Genomic DNA, 21,547 nt, shown 5'->3' on the forward strand with positions numbered 1-21,547 from the left:
CTGTGCTGTGGAGAAGGGGGTGGTGGGGGTGTTCATGTTTGTCTGAATACATGGATGATTCACCACTTGCAAACTAGACGATTAGTAATACAGCACTGGCTGGATAACTGGACCCGACCCAATAGAGGAACACCAATACATTCTGCCTCTATATAAACATGAGTGTTCCCACAGCAGGTGAAAGAAAACAGAAAGACAGAAGATAGTATCTTAACGCTTCATTCATTTTGTAAAAGATCTCATGTGACTGCATTATTGTCTGTGATGAGAACAGTGGAAATACCAGAGATGGCCAAATATTTGTCCTTTCTTTTACTGTTTACTTGTGCGTCCGTCGGTTGTTCAAATCCGAGTAAGTATCTTTCTATCAACTTAAATATTTGTTATATTTAATCAATATGGTGTGTTTACTGTCATAATAAAAGAGATTTGTTTTCTCACTGGGTTATATTGACACTGTGAATAATTAACCCATTTTTATAAGAAGTCATCCTAAATTCACTTTGTGCTTGTTTTTGGATATAGTCTAACATAAATGGTACTCTTTGTTTTTTATAAATAAAGACATATTTTTTGTAAAACCAACACTATTCTCTATCCAGGAAGCTGTCAGGGACGTTGTGGACACGGCTACTATAAAGGAAGTTTATGCCAATGTGATAATGAGTGTCTGGGACTTAATGAATGCTGTCCAGACTTTGAAGACCTCTGTACCACAAGTAGGTTTCTTATGAATCCTCCTCTGGGTTGTTTTATTATTAGTATTGTTTTGGACAGCTCTTATGTTCAAAATAACAAGTAACTTTTTTAGTCACACTTGGACAAATGTAAGCAACACTTTCTACATTACTAGACTATGTTGTAGTACGATTTACAATTTTTTTTCTGATCACAGGGAATTCATGCAATGGACGCTGTGGGGAGCCTTTTAACAGAGGCAATGCATGTCACTGTGATATTGAGTGTACCACATTTAATCAATGCTGTTCTGATTATGAGAGACAGTGTTTGGTAGAAGGTAAGAATATAAACTAAACAAACTATTTGGGTGTACCGTAACAACAATGCTTGTTCAAATGTGTTTAAAATGATCCCTAAAAAATCTTTGAAACCTTTCAGGCACGTATGCGACAACTAACAGCATTATCTCACTTATCTTGTGAAAATGTATAACCTACATAATATAATATATGGATTGATTATTAATGATCATTTATTCATTATATTTTATAACCACATTAATATCATTAACAAATATGAAATTGGTTAATACTGTCAACAGTTTGGATAAATATAACACCTGACCATCGCTTTCCATGCATGCATGCTGTTAATTTAGCTTTAATATTCGCCTGATCTTAGGTTTTACATCTGTGTGGCTATTATAGACTTAAAGCCAAGAAGCACAGTCTCCCCAGCAGTAAGGATCTCTAACTTATGCATAAATAAAAAAACCTGCATGTAAAATTACTGAGGCTTTGCCACGACTCATAATTAACCTAATCAAAATTTTTGTACTGTTACTTTAATGTACTTGTTCATTTTTGTTGTACAATTTATACACATAACCTTGGTTTTTGGTAGAATCATCCAATGAAGATATGTCCGACGATGAAGAACAAAGTAAGTCTTTCTCTTCGTTTCTCAAAATCTTCCTGAAGTATGAGTAAACAGAGATTATGGAAATGGAAAATCTTTGAAATTTAGTTGAATATTAAAAATGTCCCAATGTAATTGCATTAAGGGCAGAATTGATCAGTTATGACAGTGAAATTGAATGTAGTTAACTTAAGCAAATACCTTGAAGAAAAAAATGAGCCCAGAATCAGAATTGGTTGTGATTTGTTTACATGCCGTTCCAAAGTTCTGTTGGGACAACTTACGAAAAGTTTCCATTTTTAGAGTTGCATTTTTGGATGACCTATGCCTTTAATACTGCATATGTGCCAATGATTAGAATGGTCGTTTGTGTATATTTCTTTATATTTTTCTACCAAGACTGATCTGGTTTGGGTTAATTTACTGACATTTATTGTATATTAAGTTAAAATGTATTTTTAAGCGGTCGCAAGAGATTTAGAAATAAGATTAAAAGTGTTCCTGTTGAGCAGTTATGTTGGATATATTTGTTGTATATGCAAAACACCATGAACTGCAGTACTTTTTGACAAAAAAGTATAAATACATTTAGAAATAATTGCTTAAACGATTCACTTCTTTATCAAACAGTTGCCCCTATTGAGACAAGTCCATCTGAAGTAGAGGATACAACAAGCACAGTATCATCAGAGCGTCCAACAACCATATTTAAATCACAGGGTACAACAACAATCATTTCAACAGTGAGTTCAACTAGCACAGTACCCACAGAGGAACCTACAACCACCATAACAGACAGTCCTACAAGTACTGTACCCACAGAGATGCCTACAAGTATTGTATCTACAGAGGATCCTACAAGCACTATAACAACAGAGAGTCCTATAAGTACTGTACCTACAGAGGAACCTACAAGCACCGTAACAACAGAGAATCCTTTGAGTACTGTACCTACAGAGGAACCTACAAGCACCGTAACAACAGAGAATCCTTTGAGTACTGTACCTACAGAGGAACTTAAAAGCACCGTAACAACAGAAAATCCTTTGAGTACTGTACCTACAGAGAAACCTACAAGCACCGTAACAACAGAGAATCCTTTGAGTACTGTACCTACAGAGGAACCTACAAGCACCGTGACAACAGAGAATCCTTTGAGTACTGTACCTACAGAGGAACCTACAAGCACCGTGACAACAGAGAATCCTTTGAGTACAGTACCTACAGAGGAACCTACAAGCACCGTAACAACAGAAAATCCTTTGAGTACTGTACCTACAGAGGAACCTACAAGCACCGTGACAACAGAGAATCCTTTGAGTACAGCACCTACAGAGGAACCCACAAGCACCGTGACAACAGAGTTGCCTAAAAGAATCGTATCTACAGAGGATCCTACAAGCACTGTAACATCAAAAAGTCCTACAAGCACCATACCAACAGAAAGCACTACAAGTACTGCACCCAGTGTAGGTTCAGCAAGTACAATATTGACTCCTGGTACAGCCCTTCAAATCAATCCCACAAAAGACAGTTTGTACCCACAGGATCTTAGTTTGACTGGCTCAATTAAACCAACACAGAAACCAACTAAACCAAGTTCAGTCAATGAAAAAATAAATAACGATTTCCAATCTGGTAAGACTTGGATTTCCAAATACAAATTGTGTTTTACAACAAAATATTTCACATACCAGATACATTCTATATTTTTAGAGTTTCTTTAAAGGTCAAGTGTGTAATTTTTCGGAGGATCAACAGTATTGACAGAGATGGAATATAATATACATAACTATGTCTTCAGAGGTGTATAAAGACCTTACATAATGAAGCTTTAAGTTTATTACCTTGAATGAGCTATTTCTATCCACATACAGCGCCGGTCCCCTTTAAATGGCATTTGCCAAGTTGTTTCTATAATAGTTCATAAATGTGTAACCTCTTTCGGAAAAGAAGAGCATTGTGTTAACAACACAAGGTCGTGGGTTCGATCCCTTGGGATTGCACATACTTAGAAGCAAATATATAGAATAATACAATGTAAGTCGCTTTGGATAAAAGTTAGTGCTCTGTCAGCCTCCATAGTTCGTCAAAAAGGTTTGGTGGAGTGAAACGCTGGTTGCAATCGCAAACTTACCCCTAGATGCCGGTAAATTTTATACACTGGACATTTAAAAAGCATCCATGAACTGTTGGACATGAAATATTGTTTTTATACCAGGAAATATTTATTTTTCATTTTAAAACACTCTTTTAGACGACTATGACACTGATCTCTGCAGTGGGCGTCCCATCAGTGGTCTGACTACACTCAAAAACGGCACCATGGTTGCATTCAGAGGTCAGTTCCAGATATTCAGTACACAAAATCTATCTTATATGATTCTTTCTGCGGTGGAATACATCACGTTTTTTCCTTTCCAGGTCATTATTTTTGGACACTGGACAAAGAAAGAAATCCTGATCCTCCTCGGTTGATCAAAAGCGTGTGGGGAATCCCATCTCCCATTGATACTGTTTTCACACGTTGCAACTGCCAGGGGAATACCTATTTCTTCAAGGTGCTTACCCAGCCAGTAGAAAAACACAAATTACTGCATCACACCCAAAAATAACAAACCGTAAGTGTGACTAATTGTGATCTGATAATACTTGTGCATATTTCACAGGGAAATAGGTACTGGAGGTTTGAGGATGGCACAATGAATCATGGCTACCCTAAACCCATCACAAAGGGCTTTGGGCAGCTCAATCACATCACAGCTGCTTTATCCATACCTCAGTACAGAAGCCGAAGAGAGGTTGTAATCTTCTTCAAAAGAGGTTTGAATCAACAAATGCACAGATATGTTCTTTTTTAGAATATAACTTTGCTGAATCATTACTTATAAGCAGACACAGTTTAATTATACTCAAAATATTGGTGCTAAAAGGGTTCTTTACAGTGTTGCCTCTGAGAAAAACTTTCAGTCGAACCATTTCTTATACATATATTTATTTATTTATATTTTCCACTACAAAGAACCTGTTGTTCACCAAAAGATTGAACAGCATGACAGCATTCATATAGCAACCTTTTTAAGAGTAAATGTATGCACCACGGATGTCCAATATTGACTTGTGTATTGATTTCTGCAGGGGGTCGGGCTCAAAAGTACACCTACCAAGTTACTCCAAGTTGTGGGTCAAAGCCAACAATTCCTAGATTTACAATAAGGAATAGATTCAGAAGAGATTTAGGTAAGGAACCACAAAGTTACAATTATAAAACACTATTTAGGTTCACATGGCAATTTACAGATCAGTCAGAGAATACTAGGAAATTATAGTGTTTGTCAAGACAGAGTTCTTAATGTTTGTGTGTAGATAAGAGTTTGTGTAAACATGTTTCGTAGAAAGGTTAAAACTGTGTATAGTACTTCCTGGAACAGAAGTTTCACCATCATAGAAAAGTCACATCACACCTCTTCATTTGTTTTATAAATGACTTTTGACAGAATTATTAACTCCGACAAAAAGAGAGTATTAAACGGATTAAAGATTGTATTCTAATTTTGAGCATTCTTTTTTTAGACTCTCTGGGGAGAGAGATCACTATCTCTCAAACCTGGAGAGGATTTCCATCTGTAGTGACCTCAGCCATTTCTGTGCCATCGAGGGTTAGAGAGGGATACAAATATTACGTGTTCTCTCAAGGTAAGTGTTGGATCGGTCATTAAAGCGGGTAAAAATTCCTGGCACCGTTTGCAGTCACATATACGGATATATTAATACGGATGTTGGGTGGAGTATGCTTGACATACAATATATTTGTAAGGTGGCACTTAGGACTACAAAGGAAATGTTGTTCTTGTGTTGTTAAATGTTACAGAGCACAGCTGAATGCCTGACAAATGTGGCTCAAAGTTTGATCATTAGATCACATCAATGTGACATTATATATTGCAAATTAGTTGGAAATAATCTCTTCTTTTCTTCCACAGAAAAACACTACAGCATGAAAATGGAAAGGGAAAAACCAGTGATCCTAAAATCTGCTAACGGCCAAAGGGAAAAAACAGCAAACAGCTTCTTCAAATGTCCACAGTCCAACAAAGTTTGACCTCATGAAATGAATGTAAACATTTGATTTCTAATGATGCACTTTTTGCTGTGTTCTTTGCAGAAGTTCTTTTTGTTATAAATGCTAAAGAGACATCAAGGAATGACAGAAGTTATTCCAAAGCAAAATATTTTATTGTACGGATGTAAAATTCTTAAAATAAAAGGGTTGGTCACAACCGACAAAAAGAGAACACGATTATAATTCACTGAATTAAGCCTTGAAGCAGAACAATGATCAGGCTGCTTTTTTGAAACAGTGTCAGTTAACATTGCGTTGATGCAGCGACTGGAATGGAGATGCTTCATCTGGCAAAACGTCCCCTCACACCCGTCACACCTGATCCACCTGGTTCAGAAAAAAATATTTTGGGGTTTCTGTTAAATTCACATTAATTGATGAATGTGATGCCTAAAAATGCCATAATCAGTGAGATGTTTAAAAAAAATAAACAAGCATGGTCTTACGTCTCCTTACGAAATTCCTGCCAGAACGACCGGTAGTCCACTGTCTGCCCGACCCAGTTCTCGCTTTGGGAGGCTGAGAGCTGCTCGTATCTTTGAGAAGTGATGTTTTTTATGCAATATAGAAAATATTAAAATGAATTAAAACCTTTTGTTATAACATAACTTATGAAATATGATGATGCATCACATCTTTCATATGAGCTTTCTCATAAAGAATTACCTGCAGAACTAGAGGAAGGTTCCTGGCTAGTGGAGGGTAGACTGGCCTCATCTGAAGGCTGTGCTGGTTCATCTGCCTCAGTTTGAGACACGGGCTCGAATGAAGCTTCAGCACTGTTAAATCATACAAACACAACTTAAAATACACCATGTGCTACCAGTTCCATATCCATTATGATCTTTCAGAAATATTTTTTTTATAATTTAGACTCCTTATGACACCTGTCTCCTGCTGCCTCCATGAACATATCGTCTCGGTCCTCCATGCCACTAGGGCCCGCTGGAGCGCTCAGACCAGGAGTGGAGGTGCTCACCATGGGCACAGACTGAGAAGCATGTTCGGTCACTTCAGACGTACCTGATAGAAAAGTCACTGAATAAAAATAAGAGATGTTTCAACACAATGTTTAAAGACTTAGCACTTCAATCTCATATAGCATTAGATACATGACAGGACGATGTATATTAATACCAATATATATATATAGCCTACCTGGAGCGGAGATCTGTAGTGGGGTTGTGGGCACGCTGCGCCCCCCTGACTCATCCTCATGACCGCCAAGGAAAACAGAACTTTCATACATGCCTAAACCTGCAGAAAACCCAATCACTTAAAATAACTGACCACGACCTGTGGCACACATAGCACTTCATGCAAGGTAATATTTCTGAGGAACAGGGAGGCACGAAGAGGCATGCTACCTTGTGAAGGTATCTGGCCAGGGTCTGAATGGGTGGAGGTGGCCTGTGGGAGGTCATCTGAAGGGCCAAAGCGAAACCGCGACACACCTGCGACCTGTGTATAACTTCATAACGCCAAGAAGCCGGTCACGTGACGAGACCAAAACTCAAACCTACACACTAACAACAATCTTAAGTTTACTGCTATTGTGTAAAAGACCAGACACTTACTGCATTGCTTCAGCAAATCCTTCAGAGCGAGGAGGAAGTAGTGTAGGAGTGCTGGGAACCATCCTATCATCCTCTTCGAAGAAATGCTGTTGCTACGAGTCAAACAGAAAAGATGACAAGAGATTGAAAGACATCAGGCATTGGCGCTTGTGTTCAAACGCGCAGCACAAACACTTAAAAAAAACTCACTTCACTACTGGCCATTCCAGGGTTAAGGTGAAGGCCTCGCCCTGCTGTCTGATGGCGAACTGGGAGACGCTGCAGACACATGCGGAGTTATGTTTTAAAAGCACACAACAGGCAATGCTTCATAAAAACAAAACAAAAAAAGCACAGACAAACACGTTACGCTGTGCACATAGCTTTTGCACACACCTGGACTTGAGCAGGTGGTCCAAACTCTTGAGCAGATGTGCATAAGATGTTAAGTCGAGGTGGCAGAGAGTGCTGGGGCCTCCTGGGTGATAGTGGCACTCGGGGGGCGGAGCTGGTGACAGATGGATCTGCTGCAAAGGCCTCCAATGTGCCCGTTTCAACTGAGGTGTCACATGCAGATGATATAAAGATACATAAATAAAAAGTGTTTAAAACATCTACTTGTATGTACTGTATAAGACTTCAAGTTATTGAAGAAAAATGTGATTCATTAACTTGCTTAATAACATAATATGCAATTCAATAATGCTTAGAAATCAAGTTTATATTACAAAATTGGAAAATTAACACGCTTCATTTTTTTGTGGGAAAACCAAACACCCCTCTGTATCACAGGTATATAACCTAAAATTGATTAAAGAAACTATTTGAAGTAATAAAATCATTTAGTTATTGCCAATCTTGACGATATGTAAATTAAAATATAAAAAAAGGATATTTTGCATCCTTAGTATTATATCAAGTAAAAAACTAAAAAATTACCATAAAAAAACATTTCAAGATTTTACATCATTATACTGTTTTGATAATCTCATGCCAGATTTGTAGTTACTCACGTCACATTTAATGTTTTTAGTAAAAAGCAAACTCCTCACCATTAAGGGCAAAGGCCTATTTTAATATAAATTGAAAACATATTTTCAAATGAAGTGTAATAATTTATCAGATGTGAATGTAGACATTACTAAACGACCTTTCAGACAGCAATGGTAAGGTTACAGTAACTTACAGCTGGTGCTCTGAGAATCTGCCAAACGTTGGGTGGAGTCTGTCGCTCCGAGACTTTCCTCAGTCTCAGTTCCTGGATCTGTGGGATCTGGACCCTGATGAGACAGAAGCGGATGGAGGAAAATGGGCACAATTAGTAGAAACATTTCTGCTTCATTGCCTCATCATATGTAAACAGAAAACATCTGTCTCGGGAGCACAACAATGACCAATGTACTCTGGAAAAATCTCTCGCCAAATAAAGCAATACTCGCCTAGTCACAGCATTTCACAACAGCAAACTGAGCCTAGATCATTTAAAACAGCTGGCCTTGGGAAACATGTTTTATCCAAACCTATAAAAATTCTTGCTGCTTAGTGGTTTGGAAAATGTTGGGATGTGTACCTCTGTGTCATCGCCCTCATAGACCTCATCGCCATCTCGACTTCCACTCCCTTCATTGCTCTCCTCTTCCCCGATACCATCATCTTCCTCGTCATCATCATCTTCCTCCTCCTCTTCCTCCTCTTCCTCTCCATAATCCTAAAAAGACAGGCAAACAAACTTGACATTTTCAGTACAAGAGAAAAGTGTTATTCTGTTATTCTATACTGATACACTTTAGTGCTACAAATAATGAACTGTGATATGTCTTCATACCGGCTCTTCTTCCTCCTCTTCGTCCTCCTCCTCCTCCTCTGATTCTTCATGGTCTTCCTCACTGTCTGTGTCACTACCAATGACTATGACGTTATGCTCGGTCCCCTCTGGGCTTCGATGGCTCTCAAAGGTATGTGGCAGAAGTTGATCTCCAGGAACAGACTGCGATGGTCCTGGCATCTCATCCATCATCTCCAAAGTATAGCTCTCAAACTCCTTTACACAGGAATATCACCACCATTTCAAACTTGACCGTTCATGTTCTTCAAAAACTTCCTGTTTGTCTTAAGTTATCTTCCTGGCATTACCTGTCCAGCATCAGAGGTGTCTTGGCTCTCCCCTGGTACAACGCTCTCAGCCTCGGTGCTGTCCTCAGTCAAGCCTTCTTCCTAAAGAAGTAGAAACAGAATGTCAGGAAGCCTCAACATGTTTTTGGCATGCATTGATGCATGTGCAGAATAACATTAAAACTAACCACAAGCAAACTTCAGAGTCCATTACTGTGTGAGCTCACCTCTAGGCCGACTCTATGGATGCGGACCCTTTTGCAAATTGGGGTGTCAATGGGTTCATCCTGGGACTGTGTGTCAGCTAAAATGGTCTCTTGCTCTTCTTCACGAGGACGTTTGTTCAAGGTGTTACTGGAAGAAGCGGTCACTACAAAAGAGAGATGCCCACATGAAAACAGGATAGTTCACCCAAAAATAAAAATTCTTTCTCATTCTAAAACCTGTATGACTTTCCTCTGCAGAACACAAAAGATGATATTTTCAAGAAAGTTAGTAACTGGCCCCCATTGACCTCATTTGAATGAACGCAAAACCACATTTCTAAAAATATCATCTTTTATTTTCCACAAAATAAAGTGTCACATCGTATTTGAACAAATTCTTCCAGAATTTGTATTACCTGTACTAGTACTGCTTGTACTAGCCGCTGTGCTCCAGATACCAGTGGATGTCGACAGAGGCCTGTCTAACTGTGAGGCCGGTATCATAACAGCAGCTGCCGGCTCCTGGTTGGACGGTTCGGCAGGAGGCTGAGTTTGCTGCTGGGTAGGCTGAATAAATGCAGTGGCTTGGCTTTGCTGTTGAACGTTTAGCAAAGGTTGAGCCAACGAGGTCTGAACATTAGGACTAGTTGACCTCACTGAACCGCTCGCACTACCATACACCGTCACATGCTCCATCGGAGCTTCAGATGACTGCATTGCTGCAAGAGTCAAAGGAGAGATAGAATACATGAACATTTACTCTCGATTTGTTCGATTAACATTTTTGACAGTCAACCGGCTCACCTTCCTGGCTCTCCACCTGTGTTGTGGGCATGACTGTGGCAGTGGGTGTAGGGGTAGGCAACGGGGCAGGCGTGATCATGGGTTTGATGCTGGCCCTCGGGGTTGATTTATTCCCAGGGATGGCGGGAGGCTTGCTGGGTGTTGCTGCCACCGGTGTGGGTTTTATGTTGGCAGTTGGAGTTTCAGAAGTGCTTGCGCTGTAAAGAGAATGTGAGGCGTGTAAAAGCTCGGCAGGTGCAGTTTTCGAGATATTTCAATAATAAGAAAAGTGATGTACCTTCCTCTTTCAGCCACTGGTGTGGTCTTTAGGGAGATCTGTCGCTGTTCTGTTGTCCTTTGCTGTTCATGGGTCTGAACACAGAAGAAAAAACAAACATTACAGCACTTGAAGCAGTTAAGCTGTATGTTTGGAATTCAAAGACCATGATGTTACCTTGCTGGAGCCCTGCTCCACGGGCTCGTCTCTCTGCTCTCCATGTCTCTCATGCTGCTCGCGAAGGTCTCGCAGCTCTCTCTCCTGTCTGCTAAAGCGTCCCTCATATTGAGACATCAGTGCGTTAACACGTACCTCCAGCTCCTCTTTCTGTTGCTTAAGCTCCTCTTTTTGTTGCTTAAGTTCTTCGTTTTCATTCTGGAGCTGATTTTTTTGACCTGGATAAAGACGTCGACCACAAAAGAAAAACACTGACAAGCATCCAACTATCCTATGTTTCAAGTTGATGACAAGCTAAGACCAAAAACAGTGCGGACTCTATGTTCTTAGTTTTTCCAGTCTGGATTCTTACTGGTAAGCTGGGAGATCTTCTGCTTTGCCATTACTATAGCCTTCTTGGTCCTCTCCTCCTTTTCACCCAGCTGCTGTCTGAGCCGCTCCTCTTGAGAACACTTCTCATGAATCTCCTGTCTGAGGCGCGTTAGCTCCCCCTGCAGACGAGAGCCGTGTTCCTGTGCACTGCGTGCCTCTGCTTCCCGCTCGCTCACGGTCTTCATGACACAACATATATAAGCAATAAGAGCGTAAATATGATGTATATGTAATACAAAACGCCTTAAAACCCAAACCAATCCATGTAATGTTCTCACCCTATTGAGGTTCTCCAGCTGGCCTTCGAGTTCCCTTGACCGGTTTCCTGATTGGCTGAGGGACTCCCTGAGGGCTTGAAGTTCTTGAGCGGATGCTTGCTGGGCTTCTTGATCCTGAGCTGGTGTGGAAGCTGCAGCGGCTACCAGCTGCACAAAACCCAACCAAAATCAACCCTTTACCACCCGCCCACAATATAAACAACGTTCATTATAAAAGACTGTGACGTACCTTGTCATATTCAACCTTGAGCTCGTCATACTGAGTTTTATACCGCCTGCCAATCTTCTTGACCTGCGTGATGGTTTTGACTTTCTCTTGAATGTCCAGAACTTTGGCCTCCTGGTCCTTCTTTAGAGTGTCTTTCTCCAGCATCACCTTCGCAAGGTTCTCCCTTAGGTTCTGTACCTGAGACTGCAGCATGGTCAATGACCCACTGCTCCTGCAGATAGCAAAATGAAGAGAAATGCATAAAACATTAGGATAAAGGAGACATTTTGTGCACTGAGACTTTAGCCGTGGACAGAAAGGAACGGTTCCAACCTGCTAGCCTCCTTTTTGAGCTGGCCTATTTCCTCTGTGAGTTGCTGGATCCGTTTAATGTGCACCTCCCTCTCAGAATGCAGGCGCTTGTACTCCTCTGGGTCAGTGTCTTTCTGCTGGCTCACCAGATGCTGCAGAGAAGATGAAAGAATCGTCCAGTAATTGTCATTTATGACATCTTCAATGGTTTTCAAACAAAGGCGAAACCTCTCAGGGTATAGAGACGCTTCTGACCTGAGTACGAGCTTTCCAACGTTTGATGTCCTCTTCCAGAAGCTTCTTCTCTGCCTGTAAGACGCCGCTCTTCTCGCTCAGCTCCGTGATGGACTCCTGCATGGGTTTGACATCTGACTCCAGTTTCCGCATCTGTGAACCAAAACACAAAACGATTGGTGATCAAATATAACCAAATGCACATTACAAAGTGCCTAAATAAAAAAGACTGTGATCAAAAATATCTGCCCAGTCTTGCCTTGGCCTGAGTCTCCTCCAGTTCTTGCACAAGCTTCTCCTTCTCCTCTCTCAGCATCTTATTGGTTCCCATGAGCACATTCATGGTCTCAGTCTTCTTCATTAGCTCATCATGCTGAGCCAGTGTCTTTGCAGTCACCTTTAGACAAATAACAATTAGAAATGTTTTCAAATGCGAACAAACTTTTTATCGCTGTAATGAAAGCTGGAACAGTTTGCTCAGCAATGACCCATAAGTTGTTCCAAATCTGTATACATTTCTTTGTTCTGATGAACACAATAAAATATATTCAGACCATTCACTACCATAGTAGAAACATTTTCTTTATACATTTCTATGTTCTGTTATATTTTGAAGAATGTAAGAAAGCAAGTACGAGGATACTTTTGACTACCATGTCATTTGTTTCTACCATGGTAGCCAATGGTGGCTAGGAACTGTTTGGTTACAAGCATTCTTCCAAATATCTTTCTCTGTGTTTATGAGAAGACATTTAAATCCGATTTGGAACAACTAAAATTGAGTAAATTCATTAAAAACTTTGGTGAACAATCCCTTTAAAATTGGCCTCCATTCTGACCTGCATCTTCTCTCTCTCAGCATTCATGTTCTCTTGCAGGTCCTTCAGCTCTCTCTCCAGATGCTCCACTCTCAGCCTGTGCCTCAGACTCTCCCCCTGAGCCACCTCATACCGAGACTCTGAGATCTCCTTCTCTCGCCGCACAAACCTGCAGAGAGAGGCAGTAGAAATGAGTGAACATCCTTGAATGAGAAAACAATGAAAGACTATGAAATATCTTGAGGAAACCTCGGTAGAAACAAGTCAAACATTTCCTTGTGTATTCCCCCTATCGGATTCATTTATTAATCCTTTATTAGGCATTATGTGAATAAAGACAAAGCAATGATATTGGCAAGTGTGCTGAGGTGGACTAAAGGGAACAGATGCTCACCTGAGGATCTCCAGGAGCTGGTCCTGAGACTTGCCCTCCTCCGTTAGCGAGATGTTAAGGGGACTCTCATTGGCTGCTCTCTGCAGCAGACCGGCCAGCTGGCCACTCAGATTCTGAATCTGCTCGTGGAGGAGGTCGTTCTGCCTTTGCATATCCTCACAGCGAGACTCTAACTTGCCCTGTTCCTCCTGACACAGAGAGTGAAGAAACAATGTGTGAAAAATTACAATTATTCTCCATTGGAAGCTGAAGTACCTTTTATTTGACGCATGTTTGTTGCAGCATTCCAGTGCACGTACCTTAAGAAGTTTCTCTTGCTCCTCCCAGGAGATACGACCCTCCAGCAGCTGTGCGCTGGTTCTCTGGATCTTCTCCTCCAGCTGCTGTTTGAGAAGAGAAACCTGCAGAGCCTGAGCTTTGGCAGCCTGCATGGCCTCCACGTCAGCCGCGTGCAGCAACATCTCCTGCTCGTACTTATCCTGGGCCTCGGCCGCAAGTTTGGCTTGCTCCTGACCGTCCAGGATGGCCTGCTGCTCTTGGGCGGCAGAAATGGATGCTCTCTCCAGGATGCTCTGGTGCTCTGCCTGCAGGCTGCTCAGAGACTTTCTCAGCTCGCTCAGCTGAGATAAAGAACAGATATAAGTGAATCACTGTATAAGTCAACCTGAAAGTTCAAAGATCAAAACATTGGTGAGAGCTCGCTACCTGCTCCTCCACGGCAGCGACAGCTTTGTTCCTCTCCTCCTGCAAGCTCTGCTTCTCCTTATCCACCTCCACGAGCGTTTGTTCCAGTTGTTTGTACTGCTCTCGAGCCACCTCCAACTGGCTTTCAACAGATGTGCGGACCTCCTCAGTTACCTGAGAACAAGAAAACCAAAAAGAAATACTTTAATATTAAAACAACTATGATTATTGATAGAAAATATTTTATTTTAAGTATCAATATTTTAAGCTTAATATTTAGTTTCACGAATGATAAATGTACAGTCTCTGTAGTTTCACATTAAAGTGATAGTTCACCTAAAAGGAAGATTCCATCATCATTTACTCACCCTCTTGTCATTTCAAACCTGTATGACTTTTTCTTCCGCAGAACACAAGAAACATATTTGAAGAATGTTGTTAACTGGCCCCCCCCATTCACTTGCATTGGTTTTGTGTCCATACAATAGAAGTGCTGGTATTCCAACTTTCTTTAAAATAGCTTCTTTTGTGTTTTTTTAAAAAAGAAATTCATACAGGTTTGAAATGACGACTAAATTATCGTTTTTGGGTAAACAATCATTTTAATGAATCAAAACATAGGAGGTCATAAGTGGTTCCTCTCACCTGTTTCTCTTTATCCAGAGATTCCTCCAGGTTCAGACACATGTCTTTGTACTGTTCCATACTTGCAGTTGCGTTTTTCAGTCGCTCGGTCAGCTCATCTGCCAATTTTTCTGCATGATTCAGCTGGGCACGCAGAGACTCCACCTCACTTTCTCTACTATGCAGACCTGGAGGAGATCATTCACAAAATGAGTGGCCTCCCAAACCCTTGTTTGTTTCAGCTTCTGCCGCAAAACAAACCTGAAATACGTTTGTAGATTACATGCGGGCATCATGTCTTACCTATGTGCGCAGTGGGTGACATAAGTCGGAAATCACCGCTACTCATCTGCACCCTCAGGTTGTCCAGCTCCAGTTGGGTGGAAATAAGCTGTTCTCTGCTCCTCTGGTACTGAGCTGCTTGCGTTTCCAGCTGTTTCCTAGCATCCATCAGCTGCATCTGTGTGCAGGAGGGACAGCAAAGGGAAGGAAATTGTGAACCAAGGTACATAGAGAACTAGGGGTGTCCCCGACTAACAATTTACATAGTCGATCAGAATTGTCATGTCTTGCCTATGGTCGAATCAGACATGTGTGTCCGTGCGCGTGCGTGTGTAGATGACACCAGGTGGTTAAGGGTACATTGCAACATTGATGCACCAAAAAACAATCAAACATTAATTTACAGAATTTGTTTAGAACAGAAAATATCTTTATAGTAAACAAACGAGGTAAGCCAGAGTCAAGTCACAATGTGCAAAATAAATGTGTTAAAGCAAAATGTCTGAAATCCAGGGGAAAAACATTTTTAAAACAAGCCACAAATACTAAAATTAATTTTCCTTAAACACCACGTAACAATGCAGTGCTATACAAAACTAGAACGGATCTCGCCTTAAAACTAAGTTTACAACTACTCGATCATAAGGAATAATTTTTTTACAAACGGGAATAAAGTGACTTTATTTAGCACATGTAAAGGAGGAATGCAATAAAGCATCTTACCATTTAAGACTTTGTGCATTTAAAGAGAAGGCGTTAGTTTATTTTTAAATGCCCAAACATTCAATAAGTGACAAATGTTTGGAAAGGGTGTACACATTCATCTTATGTGCCGGAGGTTTCCGTGCCAACCCTAAAAATGTCCCATTTCTTTACATCATAAATAGCGCAGTGCATGCCTGTCTGCTACGCCACTGCTCATATAACCAAAATGACATGATCCCCATTGCTTAACACCTCTGCGAAGATTTGACTGAGTTTGGGAGTCGAATAAGGCTTCTCCGATCGAAGCACCTATAGAGAACACAAGAGGACAGAAGATGAAATAAGAGAGATGGGTGCTCACATCTTGATTGCGTGCGAGTAGGTGTTTCTGTGCCACTTCATTCTCAAGTTTCTTCTGCAGTTGAGTGATCTCTCTTTCCTGCTTCTCGATCTGGGCCGTCATACGCTGCCTGACTTCGGTCTCCGAGCGTTCAAGGGTTGCCTACGGTGTAAACAACTTTTAATATCTCCTTAAAATGGTGAGACAGTACGAGGAGTTGTTTCATAAAGCCGCTCATCACCTGTATTGATTTAAGGTTGGACAGCAGCAAGCTCTGGCCGTGCTGTTGGGCCTGAATAGACTCTTTCTCCTGGGTCAGTCGGATCTCAACCATCTTCAACATGTCTCTTTCTTTGCGCAGGTTCTCTGCTTCAGGCTGAAAGATGCACAAATCGTTTTAGATAGAATTAACAACCATTAGAAACCAAAACATCAATTCACCAGACATACCTCAGCAAGGGCACGTTTCTCAGATGCAACACGCAGATCTTGAGTGAGGGTATGTATGCTCTGTTGGTTCTGCTGGATCGTTGCAGACTGTTTCTGGTTCTTCTCATTTAGAGTAGCTATCTCCTTACGGTACCCCTCCACGTTATCCTGGAGCATCTCATATCTGCCATACAAAACACATCAAATGTTCATCAAGCATTACGTCGAGATTCTACTTTTAGAGAAGCTTGAGGATGGCGTGAGCAGGATGATATCTCTAAACATACCGTTTGGAGGTGAACTCTAGCTGCGTGGCAATTTTGGTGTTTTCAGAGCGCAATTCAGTCACTTGGTCCTGTAGTTTTTCACTTAGCCTGGTCAGAGACTTCTCAGCCTCTAATTTTTCCTTCTTATACACCACGAAGACTTCTTGCAGCTGCCCAAAGGTAAAAAGCTTAGATTGAAGGTATAGTTCAATAAAATATTCTGTAATAATTTACTTACCCTCTTGTCATTTCAAACCTGTATGACTTTGCTTCTTCCACAGAACACAAAACAAAAAATATTATGAAGAGAATTTGCATCCATTTAGTTCTGTTATATGCAAACAAAACCAATGCATTGAATGGGTGCCGTTGCCGCTCGGTTAACAACATTATTCAAAATATATTTTCTTGTGTTCTGCTAAAGTCATACAAGTTTGAAACGACAAGAGGGTGAGCATCTAATGACAGCATGTTCATTTTTGGGTGAATTCTAAGTGTTATTCTTGCACAGACAGAAATCCAAACATGAATAATTTGCATTTACACTATAAATACATCGGTTACAGTTTAAACCGTAATTCCACTTAGCAATCCAAAGACATAAAATGCAAATCAGTTAATGTCCTGCTCTGAATGGCCCACCTGCTTCAGGGCAGCCCTGGCCTCTACAGACTCAGTGTTCTCGATCGCCGTGGCAACCAGTGTTGTAGGGGTGGCAGCAGTGGGTGTGACAGCTGGAGATCGACGAGGGGTGGAGGTCAGCATGAGCTCCTCAGTAACAGCACCTGTTAAATTTCAAATTTATTAAAATCGAATAAATTTAAGAACTCACAGGGCATCGAAACAGGAGTGCTGTGTCGTGAAGCACGAGCACACGTGACCTCACCTTGCTGTGGGAAGGTGACGCCGGTGGCCTGGGACAGCAGCATGCGGAACATGTCCCTCTGTCGTGCAACGGCATCGACCTTCTGCACATCTTGAGCTCTCTTTTCCTTCAACTGCTCCAACTCGCATTGAAGCTCCTCCAGATATTTCTCCACCTCGTTGCGTCTAAACACACGAATGCATGCTCTCAACATCATGCTCAGGTCTTCATCTGACCCATGATTCGTTTTTTACGTACTTCATGATGTCTCCCCCCAGCTCGTCTTTCTCCTTTGCATCGCTGAGGTCTCGGAGGGCCATAAGGAGGCGCTGGTTCTGCTGCTGGAGCTCATCGACGCTGCGGAATGTGACCAGATGCTGGGAGATCACCTCGGACGTACTGCTCACATCAGCCGAACCAAAATCCTCCTCCTCACGTATGACGTGATTCCCACGTGCCTCCTCCAGCTCGATTAGGAGAACCCGAACCTGTGATGACATACAGATTGTATTTATCAAAATGTTGCGCTGCAGAGATTATGAAACTAATACGCACATGTATAATCCTCACCTGTTGAGCCGTATCAACCAGCTGCACCTCAAGTCTCTGGTTGTCTCTTGTCAGCATAGAAGAACTTTTGTTGGCTTCATCCGCCTCCTTCTGCAAGCGGTGGACTTCCTGAATAATCAAAGAATGTATATTTGTAAAGCTACGTGTGGCCAAAGCAGCCAACATTCAACATGATGCACATCACAACAAAGTGTGAGAAGCTTATTTCTTCCTCACCGCCACAGCTTGCTCAAGTTTAGCAGAGAGACTAGACACAGACTTCTGCAAGCGCTCATGTTCCTCCCTCTGTCTCTTGAGAATAGGCGCCTTGGCTTCCATCTCCTGAACAATATCATCCAGGTACTTGTGCAGACGCTTGTTTTCTAGCTTCTCCCGCTGCAACTGCTCTTGCGCCTCAACGTAAGCTGTATATATCTACACAAACAGACATAAATTCCTTAACAGAACACCGGCAACACTGAATAACATTGCTTACTTGCATTATTTATGTCTTAAATGCTAGCAGTTTTTGATGATTGTTGGTTTCATACATTTGTCATCAAGTTCCACGTGTAAATGAAAACATTTATATTTGTATATTTACATTTGTTAAAGAGACTTTAATTCAAGCATTTACAAATAAGGAGAAAGTAACATTAAAATGTGAACTATAATTTAGTGCCACAAAAATAATCATCAAATGTAAAATTGAATTTCTAATTCTTAAATAAACATATTTTACATTAAGGCATTAAACAGTTTCATGGATGGCTAAGTACCTCTGTGAGCTTCATGCCTGGTTTGATGATTTTGGCTACCGCTGCTGCGGTGGGGGACATGGTGGTCACCAGCTCCTCTGTGAGATGTGAAGAAGCTCCTGAAACTACCACACAAATAATAATAAAACAATAAATACTCCTTCAAAAAACATTTGGGGGCAGGTGATGTCCAAAGCAAGCGTTACAAATATTTTTTGTCAAAAGGTCACGTGATAAAGCAGCGATTCTAACCTCTGTGTTTGGCGTCAGACAGCAGCTCATTAGCATTATCCAACTCTTTCTCCTGGCTGCGGATTATTTCTTTCAGTTCAGCAATTTCCTTGTTCTTGCACTCTTCCAGCTCTTCCATCTTCACCTCCAGAGCTTTATTAGCTGTCCACAGAAGACACCACATTATTACGAACATGAGAAAACAAGCATGACATAGAAAGAAAATTGGCATAATTATCTGACATTATATCCTGCATCTACTCTTTGGAGACTGCTTGATTCCTTTTGATATTTGTTAACATCATAGAACCGGTTCTTACTCTCTCCAGCCTCTTTAAGAAGCTTGTGAAGTTCCTCCACAGCTTTGCTGAGCTCCTCACTCTTGGCCTCAGCATCACCCGCCGCTCCCTTTAAATTATCAACACAGGATTCAAAGAGATCTTTGCATTCTTATGATTAAATAAAAATATAATACATGCACTTTCAATTTCCTAAAACAGGCATCATTTACCTTATACAAATTTGAGATCTTGATATTTGCATTGATTTCATTGCTGAACTTCTCCTCCAAACTGGCTTGTTGTTCCTTTGCCTAAATATAAAAAGACACACCCAACAGATTATTTAAAAAAACGAAATTAATTTAATTCACATTTCAACTGTTGTGGGTAACTCTAAAACAGACTTTCAAAACAAACCTCTTTTAGCTTGGAGATCATTTCCTCTGTTTGCCTATGAAGGTTCTCATTAGACGCCTTCAGGCTGGTCACCTGATCTTGGAGTCGGGTGATCTAAACGGGCATAAAAAGATTAACACATGGACTAGCACATTAAATATATATTTAAGCATGCTTGACGAGATAAAATAATCAGTAAACACAGTAGGATAGTGATGTACCTTTTCATCCCTGTTGTTAAGGCTGCATTGGAGCTCCAGGATCTCGCTGCCCCTCTGCCGTGAGAGAGTCAGCAGCTCTTCGCTCTTGGCTTTGAGCTCGGTGTTCAGCCAGGTCACTTGACCCTGGAGTAGATCTTTCTCCTGCTCCATTCGCTTCTCTTTATACTGAATAAATCAAGACAGAATATAAAAACAGCAATTAAATTGGAAAAGAAATAGGGGTCTGTGGATGATCCTGCTATCGCAAGAAATAGTCTGAATCTTTCGTATTGTACCTTGATCGAGACTGCAGAGGCTTCAGATTCTTCCAGTTTGAGCTGAAGCTGCATCTTCTCAGCATTGACCTCCAACAGTCTGTCAGAAAGACGCTTCAGGTCCTCTGAAAATGTTGGTGAAGTTTTTTTAATCCGAAGGAGTAGTATTATTTAAATGCGCAAAACAATATTTGAAACGCTAAAACAAGAGCTTTTTAAAACTTGTTAAATACCGCTTTGGTGTTCCATCTCCTGTGATCTTCTCTCCAAGGTCCGCACGAGCTCTCTCTTTTCCCCCTCCAGCTCATCTTTGATTTTAGATAATTCATTCTACAAGAAAAATAACTTTACATTAACAAGACACAGAGCCTCTTCTCAAACTCTACAAATAAATAGGCCTAAATCCACTGCTAACGTTACCTGTTGTGATTCCAGTTTAGCATGGGAAGACGACTGGTCCTTATTTTTCTCTTGCAGACATTTTAGCTCATCCTCTAAAAAAAGAAAAGTACAAATACAAATGAAGTCCGGTTCAGTGTTCTTTGTTAAAGAAAAGTGGTTTTAGCCATGTGCTTACCCAGTTTCCTGGACTCCTCTTTCAGTGTCTGGTGCTCTTGAGTCTGGGACACAAAGTGAGCTTGGCTCTCTGCGAAATTCTTCTCGATGTCAAAATACTGTTGTTCTTTAGGAAACGAGAATATGGACTTAATCAAACTAAAATCATTATATTATATTAACGTTAGCCATGTAGCTGATCGTACGGTGTAAAAGAAAACATTTCTGTTAAGATCTGCTGTAACAAGCAAGCAAGGCTTTTTCAATGAACGTGCATGTATTATGAAAAGAACAAAACCATTCAACGTGTCACAAAACGATATTTATGGTTTATGTTTTTAACAGCATTTATCATAATGTTACGACACGACCTGGCCTGCTGCAGCACAACCTTACCACTGTCCACTCGGTTTTGTTCCTGGTGTGCCTTTAGACAGTCAATTTCACATTGTTGATCTGCAATGTACTTCTCTAACTTAGTCAGGACAGTTTTTTGGAGTTTAGAAATTTCCGATCGCTCCAATATTTGCTGCAATACAGCCGCCATTTTTCGTCTCGCCGGCTCCTCCTCTTCCGCTGAAAGAGTAACTGTTTATTACCATTTCCTGTCGAGCGAATAATTCAGCAGGGGGCGCTTGGTGGCTCAGAAAGAGGTATT

At 41.0% G+C, this 21,547-nt stretch overlaps 2 protein-coding genes across 2 annotated transcripts; one reads left to right on the forward strand and one right to left on the reverse strand.

The window, feature by feature from the left end:
• The first annotated feature begins 110 nt into the window (after positions 1-110).
• Positions 111-5,894, forward strand: prg4b (proteoglycan 4b). The gene is made up of 11 exons (XM_056764015.1): positions 111-352; positions 603-719; positions 896-1,018; positions 1,585-1,623; positions 2,230-3,237; positions 3,857-3,940; positions 4,024-4,160; positions 4,269-4,422; positions 4,738-4,839; positions 5,173-5,295; positions 5,583-5,894. Exons 1-11 carry the CDS (start codon positions 265-267, stop codon positions 5,699-5,701), a joined length of 2,094 nt encoding a protein of 697 aa, XP_056619993.1. The 5' UTR covers positions 111-264; the 3' UTR covers positions 5,702-5,894.
• tprb (translocated promoter region b, nuclear basket protein) lies at positions 5,814-21,445 on the reverse strand. Its single transcript, XM_056764004.1, has 50 exons — positions 21,286-21,445; positions 20,912-21,016; positions 20,755-20,828; positions 20,568-20,664; positions 20,356-20,459; positions 20,081-20,245; positions 19,881-19,973; positions 19,694-19,774; positions 19,503-19,590; positions 19,204-19,344; positions 18,973-19,076; positions 18,431-18,628; positions 18,215-18,322; positions 17,903-18,132; positions 17,666-17,829; positions 17,422-17,564; positions 16,801-16,949; positions 16,535-16,697; positions 16,326-16,460; positions 16,106-16,246; positions 15,061-15,217; positions 14,779-14,945; positions 14,155-14,307; positions 13,749-14,069; positions 13,450-13,637; positions 13,077-13,224; positions 12,497-12,634; positions 12,259-12,390; positions 12,025-12,155; positions 11,713-11,923; positions 11,484-11,630; positions 11,186-11,384; positions 10,834-11,051; positions 10,678-10,751; positions 10,401-10,597; positions 10,013-10,315; positions 9,618-9,760; positions 9,412-9,492; positions 9,104-9,319; positions 8,849-8,986; positions 8,465-8,558; positions 7,675-7,835; positions 7,489-7,557; positions 7,300-7,391; positions 7,090-7,193; positions 6,881-6,979; positions 6,610-6,760; positions 6,389-6,501; positions 6,169-6,258; positions 5,814-6,049 (listed from the first exon to the last, which is right to left on the reverse strand). The coding sequence occupies exons 1-50, from the start codon at positions 21,434-21,436 to the stop codon at positions 6,006-6,008; spliced, it is 7,113 nt and encodes a 2,370-aa protein (XP_056619982.1). The 5' UTR covers positions 21,437-21,445; the 3' UTR covers positions 5,814-6,005.
• Between the last annotated feature and the right edge of the window lie 102 nt (positions 21,446-21,547).

This window comes from Triplophysa dalaica, chromosome 13, assembly GCF_015846415.1.
Source record: "Triplophysa dalaica isolate WHDGS20190420 chromosome 13, ASM1584641v1, whole genome shotgun sequence".
NCBI classification, from domain to species: domain Eukaryota; kingdom Metazoa; phylum Chordata; class Actinopteri; order Cypriniformes; family Nemacheilidae; genus Triplophysa; species Triplophysa dalaica.